The sequence below is a fragment of the Hoplias malabaricus genome, chromosome 6 (assembly GCF_029633855.1).
Source record: "Hoplias malabaricus isolate fHopMal1 chromosome 6, fHopMal1.hap1, whole genome shotgun sequence".
Taxonomy (NCBI): Eukaryota; Metazoa; Chordata; class Actinopteri; order Characiformes; family Erythrinidae; genus Hoplias; species Hoplias malabaricus.
In genome coordinates this window covers 231,579-247,973 of record NC_089805.1, presented here as the reverse complement: position 1 = coordinate 247,973, position 16,395 = coordinate 231,579, and the positions used below count along the sequence as shown (strand labels likewise).

Here is a 16,395-nt window from a genome sequence, read left to right as displayed (position 1 = left end):
AGAATAGTGTGCTTGTGCTTTTTGGAGCAATCAGAGTTACAGTTTTCCATAGGATTCCATTAATAATTGCACACAAACCTTTGGACATAATCTTTAACCTGTTCTAACTCTGTCAATTTTCAAGATACACATTAGACCTGGGCAGACTGGGACCTGTAAGTCAAGTTTCAGACTAATCACACTCAACCGTCTCATTTCATCCCTCCTTCAATAACCCTCTATTCATTTGAATGGGGATGGCTAGAGTGGTGATGTCATAATCCACTCTGATAATAACTCATGAAACTGAAAGAACTGAAATAACTCATGAAAGAATAAAGTTACGTTAAAACAATACCATTGTTTTTCTTGTGAAATTCACAATAGGTTTGATGTGTCATCTGACCCTCTTCCCATTGAAAAAACAAAAGTTGGATCCAAAATGTCCGACTTCAAAATTGCCACCATGGTCACCACCCATCTTGAAGTCTCCCCCCTCATATACTAATGTGCCATAAACAGGAAGTTAATATCACCAACCATTCCCATTTTATTAAGGTGTATCCATATAAATGGCCCACCCTGTATGTATGTATGTATGTATGTATATATATATATATATATATATATATATATATATATATATATATATATATATATATATATATATATATATATATATATATTCATGGGCATTATTGTACCAAAGTTTAAATGCACCTTTTGATAGCATTTTTTTCTTCAATTTTAAAATTGTAATTTATATGGCTTTAATCAAACAAGCATCCACTTAAAACTTTGGTCAATTAGACCAAAATAATAAACATATTCCTTTGAGTGAAATGTCTAGCTTTTGCAGGTGAGTGCAGGCACAAATGTGTTTGGAGCCTGTGTAGACCTCTGTCATCACCCATATAATACCTGCTCTTTAATATTCCTCAGGGATCCTGATGAGAGTACAGAAAGCAAAGAAAAAGAATATGGCAACAAACAGACGTCTTGCAACACAAGGTGAACTACAAATGTATTAACTGGATATAGTAAAATGGAGAATAAAAGGTAGATACAATTTGGTGTACAAAATATTGTCTCAAATTATAAAAAAAAAAAACATAAGGAGACTGTAATTATGCATGTTGCTGACCTGTTGGGTGGAACTGAACAAACTCCATGTCCTGACAAGGCAGGCCAGCACGTGTTACCATGGCAGTACCATCTCCTGTGCTGGTGTGGGCTGAGGTGCAGCTGAAATATGTGCGTCCATAACCACTGTAGAAACATTCATATTTGGTTTACATTGGAAAACATGAAACAAATCTTTAACTACATTTTTATGCAAAATGTATGCAAAAAAAGAAAATTGTGAAGGGTGGAAAGTTGCCTTTCTGCAACATGGATTAACTTGACTTAAACAATAAATAAATAAAAAATAAAATAAATTAATAAAAAAATAAAAACTCCCCCCAGACAGTTAAAGCACAAATGAACCACAAATAGTTGTTTACCCTGTAGCAATGACGGTGTTCTTGGCTCTGAAGCGGTGAATAGAGCCATCCTCCATGCATAGTGCAATGATTCCTCGGCACTCACCATCTTCCATCAGCAGGTCCAAAGCAAAATACTCCACAAAGTAGCTTGTGTCATATCTCAGAGACTGTTGAACAACAATTAAGGTCAGTGAGGTTTCTTTGAGCTTTAAGGTTAATATTTATGAACTGCAAGTAAAAGGAAATGTTTCCCAAACGACTTTGTGTTTGCATATTCTATGTATAACAAAGATTTGCATTAAAGAATAAAAATTATTTCAATGACTGCTAGCTACAAAGCATTTTCACTGCTGGTTTTCCATGCATATGACTGATAAGCTTTTGCCACATTTTGTGAGGAACTGTCACATATTACCTTAGAGAAAGACTTAAAAAAAAAAACAAAAAAAAACAAACAAACAAAAAAAAACCCTTACATTTAAAATGTTAAATGTACGACAGTAATAATAAAAACACTGTGGCCAAAAAAAAATGGACAAACATTTTGTCTTGCAGTTCATCAGAAGTGGAAATGTGTTAGACCAACTGCAAAGAAAAAACCCTCCATTAACCCAAAATCAGATGTAGGCAAAGTAGGCAGAAGCTATATCACCAGTCAGTGGCAGTCTGTAAAACTGACATCCTATTTAAAAACTTTAAATATAAATTTCCTTTTTTTTTTTTTTTATAATTATTTATTATTGAGAGACAATAACATCCTTCACTTGTAACCACCTTTGGGGTCCATTTTTTCTCTTAATACATTTTTTACATGTATAAAATGAACTATAAAACAACTACAATGAGGAGAGACAACTGTGTACATTCTGGCAGGGAACAATATACAATAAGTATTGGAATGGGAAAATACATAAATATATAAACAAAAGTCTGAAGTAAATACCTAGACATGAAATTGTATAACTTTTGATACAGAAATCAGTTTGATACATAAACATAATATCACACACAATGATTCTTATTCATTGGGTCTTTTCATGAAATGTGGTGGTAATAATAAGTAACCCATTTTGAGCAAGACTTAACAAATTTATTCATTTGTAAAAGGAGTGAGAAAGTGATTTTTTTTTTTCATAATATATACAGGAGGTCCTCGACTGACGACATTGATCTGTCCCTATGTTGCGTCGTAAACTGATTTTCGGTATAAGTCGGAACATACGTACATACTGTACGTAAATAACATACTGTAAGCACTGATCCTATCCTAACACCTATCCTCCTCGGCCCCAAGCCGCGTAACCGTGTATTCTTCCGCCGCACACACCAAACACGAAGTTCGCGTTACGATGTATACGACACAAAACCACTTAAATCGAAACAAGGCTTTATACAGTAAATAGGAGATGTGTCGTAACCATGAAACATCGTAACTCGGGACTGACGTAACCCAAGGACCTCCTGTATTTAATTCATTAGATCTATCGAGCTGCCTATTAATGGAGGCCCATTTATCTGGCCTTCCCATTTCCAATTCCCTAGGTACAAAACTGAGGGGATTTGAATAAATTGAAGGGGTATTCCTATGCAAAATATTTCCATCAATGCATTTTGAACCTCCAACCAAAAACTCTGTATTACTGAATACTCCAAGAATATATGCAAATGATTGGCTGTTTCATTCCCGCATAGCCTCCAACATTCTGCTACACTACCTTTTAAGTGTACCTTTTGTTGAAGATTAATAAACGAATCAGGCACTTCCATCCAATCTCATGCCATGCATATGAATTAGTGTATTTCCACTGAAGATCACAAACTTTGCACCACTCAATAACAAAATTGCCCTCTTTTTCCAATTTGTCTTTAATATATTGTGTAGAATGAGATTTTTCCGTTATGAAGTCTTTGTATAATCTAGAAATTATGCCTTTATTTGGTTTTGTTAGGTATGCTTCAGCAATTTCTTGTAGCATTGGTTCATTCATGTCTAAACTTTTCTGTTTAATTTTGTTTTCAAAGTAATAGTGTATCTGGATATACCAAAAAAAAAAAAAAAAAAAAATTATTAGGTTTTCCAGTCCATAATTTTCTCTCCCAGTCTGGAAATCTTGCAGTTGACCTTTTTCTGTTAGTGAATAAAATGTTGTTACACCTTTAGCTATCCATGTTTTAAATCCACCATCCACCTCATTAGGTTTAAAATCTTTATCATATGCACACCATCTAAATACTCTCAATTTTTCATTTAGTTTGTATTCCCCCTTAACTGTATTCCAAATCTTTAGCTCTCACTTCATCCAAGGATTTAGAATTTTGTCCCCATGTTGATGTTTTGTTCCATCTCTTTATATCTGCTTTTTTTTTTTTTTTTGTTAGAAAGGGGCCATAATTAATCTCTGTCGGTGTAGAAATGTCTCTTGGTAAATTTACTCCATGGTATTTTAGGAAGGGGGTGAGCTTGAGGCCGGAGGGTCAGCGGTTCAATTCCGGGGACCGGAAAGGAAAAATTAATTCATGGCTGAAGTGCCTTTGAGCAAGGCACCTAACCCCTAAACTGCTCCCTGGGCGCAAAGGTGGTTGGCAGTTTGTGTGTGTTTACTGTCCTTAGTGTTTGTGAAGAATTGCTTACTAGTGTGTGTTTGTATGTTCACTACCATGAATGGGTCAAATGTAGAGAAGTAATTTCCCTAAGGGAAAAAAAAGAATCTTCTTAATGAATTCTGGTTCCTTTTTAAATTGATTCAAATCTAATATTTCTTTTGGGGTGTATAATAATTAAAAGCCAATATTTGGGTCTTTTGTGCATTTAATTTGTATCCGGCATATTTCCCAAAGCAGTCCAAAAATTCCATCAGTTCAGGAAATAAGTTTGAGGGTTCTCCTAAATACATCAAAACATCATCTGCATAAATTGCAATCTTATGTTGCTCCCCATTCACAGAGACACCTTTAATCTTATCCGTTTGACATATCCATTGAGCAAGTGGTTCTATATAAAGGGAAAAAAGCAGGGGTGAAATTGAACACCCTTGTCTTTTACCATGTTTAAATATGATAGTGTCTGAGACATACCCGTTTGCCTTTATTGGTGCTTTTGGATTATAACATAAAGTGATGAATTTCTTTAATGAATTGGTCATGAAACCCAAACCTTTTAAGAACCCTATATATAAAAAAATCCAACTTACAGAGTCAAAAGCCTTTTCAGCATCCAAATACACTAAGCAATCTTCCAAATTACATTGTTGAATATGGTTTAATATATGGTATATATTTATTTACCTTTAACCTTGAAATGGCCTTATACAATTCTTCTGTTATTTCTGCTGTCAATTCTTTATTTTGCTCTTCTGACAGGGCAGGCAAATGAAGAGATTCCAACATATTTGTTGATCATCCTCTAGTTGTGACTGAGAGTACAAATATTTATAGTATTTTTTAAAAACTTCCTGTATTCCTTCCCTATCATAAAATAAAATCTACATCGCCGATTTTGTAAATCATATTTTCTGCTTGCTGTTTTTGTAATCTTCTTGCCAAAAGTTTAGCAGCTTTTGACCCTGACTCATAATATTTTATCACTATTAATTTGTTATTTAAATCCAACAGTCTTAATGGTCTTATTTTCTTTTGAAAAGTGCAATGGGCTATTATTTTCCTCCTCATAACTGCTTTTTAATTTCAGTTCCCGAACTCACTTCCCCATTATCATTCAGTTGAAAAAATGTTTTTATTTCTTCAGCCATTTATGCTTTAAATTGTGGGTTATATAAAATACTTAAATTAAGCCTCCACAATGTATTTCCAATAGTTCTATTTATTTGAATAACTAATGAAATATGTGCATGACCAGATAAATCAATCATTGCTGTATCATTACACCATATTCTATGTCTGTCCCTTGTAAATATAAAAAAAAATAAATAATCAATCCTTGAATAAGTATCATAGTGTGGGGAGTAATGTGTAGTCGCATCCTGTTGGATTAAAACCTCTCCAAAGATCTATTATGCCCAACTCCATCTTAAGTACACAATTTTTATGTAGTGAGTTCAAAGACGTTTCCTTACTAGAATTGGATTTGGATTAAGATGTGTATTCCAAACTCCCCCAGAAATTAACATTCCTTGCGCCTTCGCCATCCAATCAAACATTTTCCTACAGAACAATAAGTCACTACTAGGTGGAGCAAAAATATTCAATATTGTTATTAAAGTACTCTCAACCTTCCCTGAAACTAAAATGCATCTTCCCTCCTTATCTTTTGCTTCTGATATTTGTTCAAATAGTATTTTATTGGAGACTAATATTGCAACCCCTCTCCTACAGCCCGATTTATAAGCTGAAAAGTTAATTTTTGAAAAACCCATTCGTTTAAGTTCCTCATGTTCAGAAGATCTAAGATGTGTTTCCTGCAAGAGAACAATGTGTGCCTTTTCTTTTTTTTTTTTGATAGAATATTACATCCCTTTACTAGGTGTGATATCCCATTGACATTACATGAAATTACTTAGAGATCTTGGTTTTTAGTGGTTTATAAAATAATTACAGCACTTCTCAATTTCCCCACCTCTCTTATTTAAGCTCAAACTCCTACATGTCCCCCTGTCTGTTATGAAGGTCAGATAACACACACAATGTCAAAAACACACAAAACCAATGTATACAAAAACAAATAAACAATGTTACATTCTAATTGAACAGTAGCTTCCAAAACTGAGGCTCGTTTTCACTGAGTCCTTTGGGGGCTTGGGAAATCAGAGCACCCAGGCTTTCTAGAGTATCTCCTCCTTTACCCTGTGGCTTAAAAAATTTGCAGCTATAGACTGTGGTTTCCCCTGTGAGCCGGTTGGTTTTGGGACCAGTGTTTGTGTGCTCTCTCAATTCTGAGTTATTCATCATGTGGAAAGTCTTGCGTACTCTTCAATAAATTCTCCAGAAAGCCCATCATATCTTCTCCAGCTTCTTTGGGGACACCATAAATGTAGAGATTGTCTCTGCGTAAGGGCCTTTCTTGGTCATTTAGCTTAGCTTCCATGTCTGAGATTGTGCTGAGGCATCAGAGGTTGTGCTGAATTAGCGTTACCATTGCTTGGAGTCTTGTCTTAGCTTCGCTGATTCGTTCTTTTGCTTGTTCTAATCTGGTGTGCGTTTTTGCTCAATTCTTACTTTTTATCAGTGAGCTGTTGCTTATTATCACGTCTAAAGTTCTTGAGCTCATTCAGTGTCCTTAGCAGGCTAACTTCTGGTTCGGCTTCGTCATATTCTTGCTCAGGAGAACTGCCTCAACCTCGTTGCTTAGTTGACCCTTTGGCACTTTCGGTCATTGACATGATGGTTCTACACCTCATTACAACCCCTTTTGCATAATGTTAGAAATACTATAAATATAAAAAATTATATATTCATTGTAGTTTTAGGGGTTGTTTTACCAAAATATCGGGGGAAAGAATTGAAAGGAATTAAGGAATTATGCTAACATGTCAGACCACAACAGAAACAGCCAAATTTCCATGAATTTTATTATGTTCTCAGTGATATCCAAAATGTAGAAATCTGTAGAATATGCAGATCATCCTTCTCTTTTGCTAGAACACACAGGGAATGACAAAAGTTCACTGCAGCCAGTGAAGCCAGGGAAGGTCAACAGAAAGAGCAAGACTTGCTTTACTGTAGTGCAGGTTGCTGAGCCAAGTGCAGCAAAATTCCATAACAACATTGTCCATCCAATTGAAAAAATTCATTTGAATGCAAAGTGGTGACTGTTCCGCATCAAAGCAGCTTCACTTGGTACCACAGCTGTACCACCCATGACACGCCACTAAGCTGAAATAGTACAGTAATCTTGCAGAGTATAAAACCAATAAATATACCAACAATTATATTTTAAATTGTAGCAGCAAGAATTTTAGTTCAAGAATTTAGGTAAGGATTATTTAAGCAAAATGCAAATAATAAAGACTTTGCTATTAAATGATAGTAGTAAGCCCTGTCACAAGCCTATGGTTTTCCAGGGTTGACTTCATGTGCAATGTATTGGTCTTTATTTATTTGTACTCCAAGCACTCCAAGGGGGGGAAATCCATTCATTTTCTGAGAGTCAGGTGAAAGACTTGTGTCAGGAATCATGTGCTTCTACAAGCCGTTTGGATGTAATTATTATTATTGTAACATCACACTAGGGAAATTTGCATAGAACCACCCAGGCATTCATGAAGGTGTTTGTGCAGGCAGAGCCGGACTGCTCAAAATGCTCACTACACATGTTGTGTAGAACCCAGCAATTTAACAAAGGCCTCCTTGTCTCAGGATAGGATAGGAAGAGTACTTGCGTATAATCACAAGATGAAGAGAAACTATCTTTCAGGAAATGAAAAGAATAAAAAAAGACTCCACAAAACTGAGCTTTGCATGTGGCTCTGTAGGTGCACTGTAACTCACTAAAGGGAGCTACAGTGGATTGTTAAATCTACAGAGAAAATCAAATGCTCTCTTCCCCTCCTGGAGGACCTACACAGTTCTCACTGCCTCCAAAGAGCCCATAATATTAAGGACACATTCCACTCAAGTCACCATCTGTTCAAAGTGTTACTGTCAAGCAGACAGTACAGAGCAATCCAGAATCAAAAACACTCACAACTGTACAAGCACTAAATGCTTTTAACTAGCTGTGATTTGTGCAATTTTACGATTGAAGGTCAAATGTAGCCTTTCCTGTGCGTCTTGGTATTGTGCCTGCATTTCTTTCCCCTTAATTAATTACTTCTTATTTCTTTTTAATTTTATTATTTTTATTTAAACTATTGCACTTTGTAAGATTGTACCTTCATTTGGTTGTACAAGTTCCAATGATAATAAAGAATTCTTTTCTATAGTACTGTATTAGTATTCCCACAATATAATGAAAAAAATATTTGTTTAATTAGAATACACACAATTTATTTAAGCTTTTCAGTTTATATTTGGTATATCAGGTAGCTGAGAAAAAGTTCATATGGAACTGGTGGCACTGAGCATCAATTAATGGTGCCAGTGTGGGGCTAGGCACAGCCTTAGTCACAAGGGAGTCCTGTGTGGAATTTCTATTTGTGCATGCAGCTGATTTACATCTTATCCTGTGCATTGTTATTATTATAGTGTTCTAATCAAATATTTGATGTGAAACCTCATACAAATTATTTAAGAAAACTAGAAGTAAAAAATACTAGCAGAAAAAGAAGAATGCAATTTTCAACCCAGGAATTAGTCACAATTATGTTAGATTGACTGAAAATTAAGCAAAAATATGATGTATTTTGAGAAAAAAATGTTCACAATGGACGAATATAACATGCTTTATGAAAAAGCGCCCATGTTTTTAGGGCTTTTGTTCACACTGGATTACTCCCCAAGGCTTCATACCAGAAAGACAGCACAGCATATTTACACTGTCAATTACCTGAGCAGTCAAACAAAATGTTTCTGATTTGACACTGAAGAATCTGTTCTCATGACATCTCTAGTAGCTTTACACACATTAGAAGTAGCTGTCTTGCTTTTTAGTGTTTCCAGGCTAAATTGTTTCAAAGCAAATAGTTGAATCAAACCAACAGCTAAAATTATTTACTTACTCATTTAACGGCTGATGTTTCCACTGGTTTATTTGAAGGTGTGGAATATTGTGTTATGATAAGTTACTGTGTCAATCAATATTGGACCAGATACAGGATACAGAAATGGATAGGACCAAGTCAATTAGTAAGAGATTCGAAGAACTGTTCAGAGTTAGCATAATTACAAAGTGCCCACATTCCTTGAGATATTTCCAGCTTAAAAATGGTTTTAGTCAAGAGATATTACAGGAGTCCAACTGACGACTTCTGTAAGGAATTACATAATACTATATATATTTACTATATATACACTATATTTTTAAAAATGTAAAAACAAAGGTAACAAAAAATGCAAGAGGAGACTGGCGAGAGACTTCATTCACTCTTTTGTCAACCACATTTTGTGATTTACATAAAACTGTCCATTTTAACTGGCTTTATATCTCACAGTTCACTAATTATCAAATCATAAATAGTCTGTCATTTTTTAAGAAAAATTTATTGGAAAAATATGAAAGAAACTTGGCTCACCCGTCCATAAAGTGTGTGCAAAAGGGAGTGTCCAGTCCTGTCAGCCACACAACAGCACCTGTGAGCCTGGCCTCCTTTCCCATACTTTAGACTCTGACCACCAAATGCACGCTGATAGATCTTTCCATCCTCTGTACGACTAAAAGGCATGCCAAAGTTCTCCAGCTGAAATTGTACATTATAAGGGAAATTAAATTATGCAATATTATATATATATATATATATATATATATATATAAAATATAATATTGCATAATATAAATGTATTATTGCATTGCATAATATAAATGTAATATTAATATATTATTGCATAATATATATTAATAATTAATATATAACATAATAAATATTGCATATATATATAGCTCTAATTTTCTATTACCAAAAAATAAATAAATAAATACCTTAATGTATGTAGGACAATGAATTTTACCAATTTAAGCTAGAGTAAAATATATTTTTGTCATATAATAGGGCAGAGATATATTTTAATGTTTTGATGTTGATGTATGGTCCAGATTGATTTGATGATTCTGTTACCAGTTTAGTTCTAAATAAAAACTATTAATTTGTCCCCAGTGCAATTGTGTGTGTGTGTTCCATGACACGAATGGGTTAAATGTGGAGGACATGTTTTGTAGTACACTATACAATTAAAGCATGTTTATCACTTAAATGAGTGGTGACAAAGAAAGAGGGAAAAAAAAAAAGAGTGAGCATTCAGAACTTTTCCTAGGTACCTTCAAATGCAGACTGAAGACCCATCTCTTTCAAGAGAAAGGAACATCTACAATTGTGAGGAAACACTCTTCTAAGTTGCACATATTTTAAGGTGGAAGGGTGGGTTTGTGGGGAAAAACCGACTGCTGTTTGTACATGCTGGAAGTTTGTATGTACATTTTTATTCCCTGTTTGAATTACCACAAAACTCAATTGTAATTTGAGTTGCGAATTACAGATGAAAATGAGATACGTCCTGATTCAGCCAGGACTGTGTCTGGTTTAGAGCAAAAAATTTGTCATTTTATTTGCCATAGGCTAAATGTTTCTCACATCCTCATATCCTCTCCAGCTATTTGTTTCTCACTCAACATCTATGTGCTCTGTGAGCATCAATGGCTGAGAAAAAAACTAAACTGGTGTCTTGCACTGCATAAGCAGCTGATTCTGCGAGCAAACAATGCGACAAGGTATGGTTCAACTGATGTCCAAAAACTTAACAAAAATAGTCATCCCAAACAGCCATGGTGTCAAACACTTTAATGCAATAAATGTCCATAGACACAGTAAAGTTTTGAAGACAGACAAAACCACTAAAAACGGACAAAATATAAGTTTATAAACATGTTATAAAACCATTGTCAAAACATTTTTTTAAAAAAATTGCTGTATCTAAACTCTGTTCTATTCCTGCTCTGGGTGACTGTCTGTGAGGAGTGTGGTGTGTTCTCTCTGTGTCTGTGTGGGTTTCCTCCGGGTGTCTGTGAGGAGTTGATGTGTTCTCCCTGTGTCGTTGTGGGTTCCCTCCAGGTGCTCCGATTTCCTCCCACAGTCCAAAAACACACGTTGGTAGGTGGATTGGCGACTCAAAAGTGTCCGTAGGTGTGAGTGTGTGAGTGAATGTGTGAGTGTGTGTGTTGCCCAGTGAAGGACTGGCGCCCACTCCAGGGTGTGTTCCCGCCTTGCGTTCAATGATTCCAGGTAGGCTCTGGACCCACCGCGACCCTGAACTGGATAAGCGGTTACAGATAATGAATGAATGAATCGAAACTCTGCAACAGAAGTGTCTACGGATGATCTTACTCTCTCACCTCAACCACTGCAGCTGGGGCCTGTTCAGTCATGTAGTGGATGGCATCCTGATCTCCCAGCCAATCAGATCCTTTTACTGTGTCATAAAAATGCCACCGCCAATCATCATCTTCCATGTTACCAAGAGCAGCATTAATTCCACCCTATGATATGAAAACAGTATAATAATATTCAACACATTTGAAGTCAAGTAATAAAATTAATGTATTTTTGCAAGTTCTAAAATGATAAATAATTAAAATCTGTTTACAGAATAATTACAAGAACCTAGGAATACAGTGATGTGATCAAAAAGATGTGATCAAAATATATAAATGTACTGTCAATTACAGATGTATTGCAATCCTAACAACAAATTAGGATGACTGTATGGTAATATGGTAAGGTAGCAAATGTTGTATTCAATTTAAATATGTAAAAGGTTTCCAGTTTGAGCATATAAAATACCCCAAAAATGTTATATTTAAAATATATGGAACATACAGACTGCGGTCACTGCACATGAAGTAAAATGACCTTATTTAATCAATGAAGACAAAAGATATCAGTTCAGTGTTTTTCACACTGCATATATATAGATCATTAAGCAGGTTTTGAAGTAAACAGCGTGCATCATCTTTTCGGCTGAGCACTAGAAGCTCATAGCTGTCATTTAAACACAACGACACCAAAATAGAATAATTATTTGCATTGGATCGAATTCCAGAGCCCTATATTTCACACAATTGTCCTGTTTATAACAAAGGAGCCATAAATAATTTACATAATCCCTGTGAACGTTGGTTAGGCTTTGACTCTATTGTCAATCAATGCCTGTGGAATTGTATCTACTTTGCAAGAACTCCTTAAAATCTTGTATGGAGCAAATTATCAGAGGATCTGTAGGAAAGAATAGATTTTGATAGTTAACAGCAGCTAACCAGTGAGTAATCACTCTAATAAACCTGCACCGTATCCAAAGATGCTCAAGTCATCTCTGCAGATCTGTCCTTTAAATCCAGCAGCAGTGCAACCTCAGCCATTTACCTTGAAGCCCTACAACAATAACAAACTGTGGTGTAATCGTAATACACTCTCATGCTTTAACGTGAAATATTGGTACTGATATGCTGATCTCTGTCACGCCCTGGGCCTGTCCTATCTGTTGTTCCCACCATATGCTTACTTAGCACATGGTGCTTATTGTTCATGTCTACGCCCTAGTCCCACTTTAGCTCCACCCCCCTGTCAGTGTCTCCATCTGTGTCTCCTTTGTAATTCTGCCTCCTCATTATCTGTTCCAGGTGTCCCTTCTCTGTGTTGTATAAAGTTCTTTCTGTGACTTCCTGGTTGTTGGACATCCCTCATTCCCTTTCAAGTCAGTTAGTGTCTCTCTTTCGTCTGTTTCCCCTTGAAGCCGGTACCCTTTTAGTCTAGTCTGTTTGTAACTCTAGTCAGTCTTTGTACCTCTCGTCTGTTTTCTCTTTCACTAGTCTCTCTCTCTCATCTGTTTCTCTTTTTCTAGTCTGTTTATCTCGTCTGTTCCTCTTTCATGTTACTCCATGCTATTCCATTGTTTCTCTCGTCTGTCTCTCTCGTCTGTTTCCTTTTTCCCTTTGTATGCCTGTCTGGTCTGTCTGTTTCCTTACCTGTGCTTCTTAATCTGTCTGCACCGTGTATTCTGTTGTATCCGCCTCCATCAGTCGCCCGGTCCTGACAATCGCACACCAGTGCCAATGTCTCACGGTATAGCACACCCTTTCATGTATTATTGCATAAGTGTTTTCTACAATGAATTGATTAATCATGGATAACTGGACTTAGCAGAAAGCCATAGGAAAACACAGAAAGCCTTGATAAGGAACTGAACGAATTGCACAAAGCGAACTGTGGGGTGGGAGGTGTAAAGTGCTGCAGGAAACCCTGCTTTGGCTTTGCTTTTTTCTTAATGAACTACATAATAAGTCAAAGAGTAAAAATGATAATGACATTTATTTAGCGTTTGAAAATGAAATGTATTTAGCATTTGAAAATGAAATTTATTTAGCGTTTCTTTTTTTCAAATTTAGTTTTCAACAGATGGAACACAATTGCATTGAATAATTAAGTTCCCGTTTTAGAAAATGAAAAGTGCCATCTACGGCCGATTTCTTTTTTCCATTTTCATTTTCATTTCCAGGCTACACAGCTTGCAAATATATGTTGATAAACAGCAGAGGCGTAGCACAAATTTCTGGGCCCTACACACAAGCAGTGCCCATGGGCCCCTCTCAACCACCTCCTCAAATTTCATATAATCATTTGCATCATAAAAACTGTGGCATTTTATTTTCTTATGGATGTGACAAAAAAGTCAGCATTGGATGGAATTGCCTTTAGTCTCTTATTCTAATTATGTTATAGTCAAACATTGGCCACAGTAAAATACAGAGCAATACTTTTGCATTGCTAAACACATTACAGTATAAAAAGCTAAAATTATGCTTTCATTTTAAACTATAGGCTGATCTGGTCTCAAGTCCACAGTATCAGAGGATGAGGGGTTTTTGCTGCATCATCCCCTGTGACTGAAACCGAGTGAAATGCTTTTCACAAGTTAGCTTTGCTACTAATTTGACAGCCTATCCTTATGAACCTATGACACTGAGCCTACTAAGTTATTAGCCTAGGCTATTAGTCTAATTATGTTATGGCCCAATCATAAATATTAAATTAATTTTTGAATTAGTATACTATTGCAATGCTGTGTTAGGCTATGCAAACAAAAATTTATTTAGATTTTACCTCAGATTACAGATCATCATGTTATTTCTAATTTCATGTTATGCAGTTTTAGCACTGACAATCACGGCGGTATTGAACCGTTTTATAACCACAAGAGTTCCTTCAACATAGGCTATTTGCATTCACATTTGGGCTCACCTTTCTTCGGAATGAAGTTTGTTAGCAGTTGCTTTCCCTCTTTTTCTTTCTTTGCTGACTCTTTTCTTTTCTGAAAATCAGATTTAGCTTTCTTGGAAATCATCTTCCATAGCACGGAAACAGCGTGCACTGCTGCTTCAGCAGAATGAATGCCAAGTTAAATGCGCCTAATTAAAAAGCCCAGTAGGGCGGACTAAACCATTTGGTGAAGACACCTGTCCTCAGACACTATATGTAGGCAAGGACACACAATTCCATCCATTAATCAACCAATTTATTTACCCAAAACATTAAATTTACCATTAATTGTGATGTTTAGATGATATTAATTAAAGAAAAATAAAATTCCAAAATCCTCAAGGGCCTTTCCCCACCCGGGGCCCTGGTAACTCAGTACCACTTTTCACCCCAATACAACACCCCCGATTAGAAGTGGGCAGGGAGGGCTGGGCTATTCTTCAAGCTTCTCATATGATGTTTGTAGAGCTCTGGACAAGTCATCAGTGATAGCAGAACCCTCAGTGAGAGCAGCGACACACAGCAAGCCTTTTTCTTTCCATTAATTTAATTTTAAATGAATGGAAAGATTTTGTCATGGTATTTGTGCTCACCTTTGAAAAAATAAATGTCAAAAAGGTATTTTCATTTTCATTTTATTGTTTTCAGTTTTGGCAGGATTTACCTCTCATAGATGACCAGTTTATGTACAGCATTACACTAATTTCTTCAATCCTTGACATCCTTTGTGAATTTTACAATCTGAGCTGACTCAGGCCAATACTTAGGTGCCTATAAATCCTGATATTTATATTGCTATACTTACAGCTCTACACAAATAGCAACACGAACAATAACCACAGCAAGTTGTATGTCCGTACACACTGGTGTTTACAGTTTTCTGATATTTTATATATTGACTATTCATGAGATAGGTGTGAAACACAGGTTAGAAATCCCCTACCCACTGACAAAGATAATGGTCCATTAGCCCCCATCCCACCTCATCAGTGAGAACAACTGAACTGTTTGCCTGTAAACGGTGCTATTTTAGTTATTTAGCAACAAAACAGACACTTGAGCTTCAGATGAGTGCTTGAAAGCAGCAGAGAGCACCCAAATTTTACTACAAGCCATTTTTCTCTCTCTCTCTCAGCTGAACTCTGTGCCTCTGCGCATTTACAAAACATTTACCGTCAGATTCACGAAATCCGTCTCTGGAATATATACTGAACTAACCTAGCATTGACGATAATCAGCAGCAAACATGTTGCAGGAAAAGGAGTCAAATATATTTCATTTACTCATCACAAAATGAAGCCATGCCTCCTCAGGCAGCAGAAAGACAAGACTGCGCCATCTTGCAGCTCGGAGCTAAGTGCGAAAACACAGCCATGTGAATTTTCATACGTCGTAATCCTCCAATAACAGCAGCGGGATTAGCATGCTATTATCACATGAATATGAATGGGTGGGCCATTAAGGGTCATGGTCTGAGTCTCAGAGAGAGACATGCTTCTTGGTACTTATCGTTCTTTAACAAATAAGCAAAAATAAATTTATTTTCAACCTCCATATATTTGAAAAGTAGACCCTTTAACGTTTCTGGGGGTATGTTTACTTTGTTTCTAAAACAAAAACCCGCTGAAGGGAATTATCAAACAGTGGGAGCGCCAACTCCAAAGGGTTAATATGGAAATGAGTATTCAATAAGAAGCTGGAGAACAAAGTAAATAAAACTCGTAAACTGACCCATTTAAGGTGGAACTAAATGTATGAATATTAAAATTATGAATAGGAAGAAAGGATCTGCTTCCTAAAAATAACATATATGGTTGAAGGGAAAATAAAACCAGCCCTGTCTAGTCTTAAATTTTAATGTGGTTTAGAGAGTAAATTCTTGTAAATGCATGCAAAACAGCGGCAGCTCTTCACATTTTTGCCTTTTACAACACATACAATTGGTTTGTGTGTTTTAACGTATAAACTGGAATAACAGTTGCTTCAAAAAGTTTCAAAAGCTATAGCACTCTATTTGGCTCTTAAGGTGGAATAGAGAATTCAAAAAGCTGGCGAATAATGCCAATAAGACT

General features: G+C 35.9%; 1 protein-coding gene across 1 annotated transcript in view; it reads right to left on the bottom strand.

The window, feature by feature from the left end:
* sdha (succinate dehydrogenase complex, subunit A, flavoprotein (Fp)) overlaps positions 1–16,395 on the bottom strand; it is a 52,147-nt gene that overhangs the window by 23,295 nt on the left and 12,457 nt on the right. The window contains exons 4-7 of the mRNA XM_066674249.1: positions 11,404–11,547; positions 9,593–9,757; positions 1,485–1,633; positions 1,124–1,248 (exon numbers count right to left, since the gene is read on the bottom strand). Coding sequence (XP_066530346.1) covers positions 1,124–1,248; positions 1,485–1,633; positions 9,593–9,757; positions 11,404–11,547 — 583 coding nt within the window. The remainder of the gene's footprint in view (positions 1–1,123; positions 1,249–1,484; positions 1,634–9,592; positions 9,758–11,403; positions 11,548–16,395) is intronic.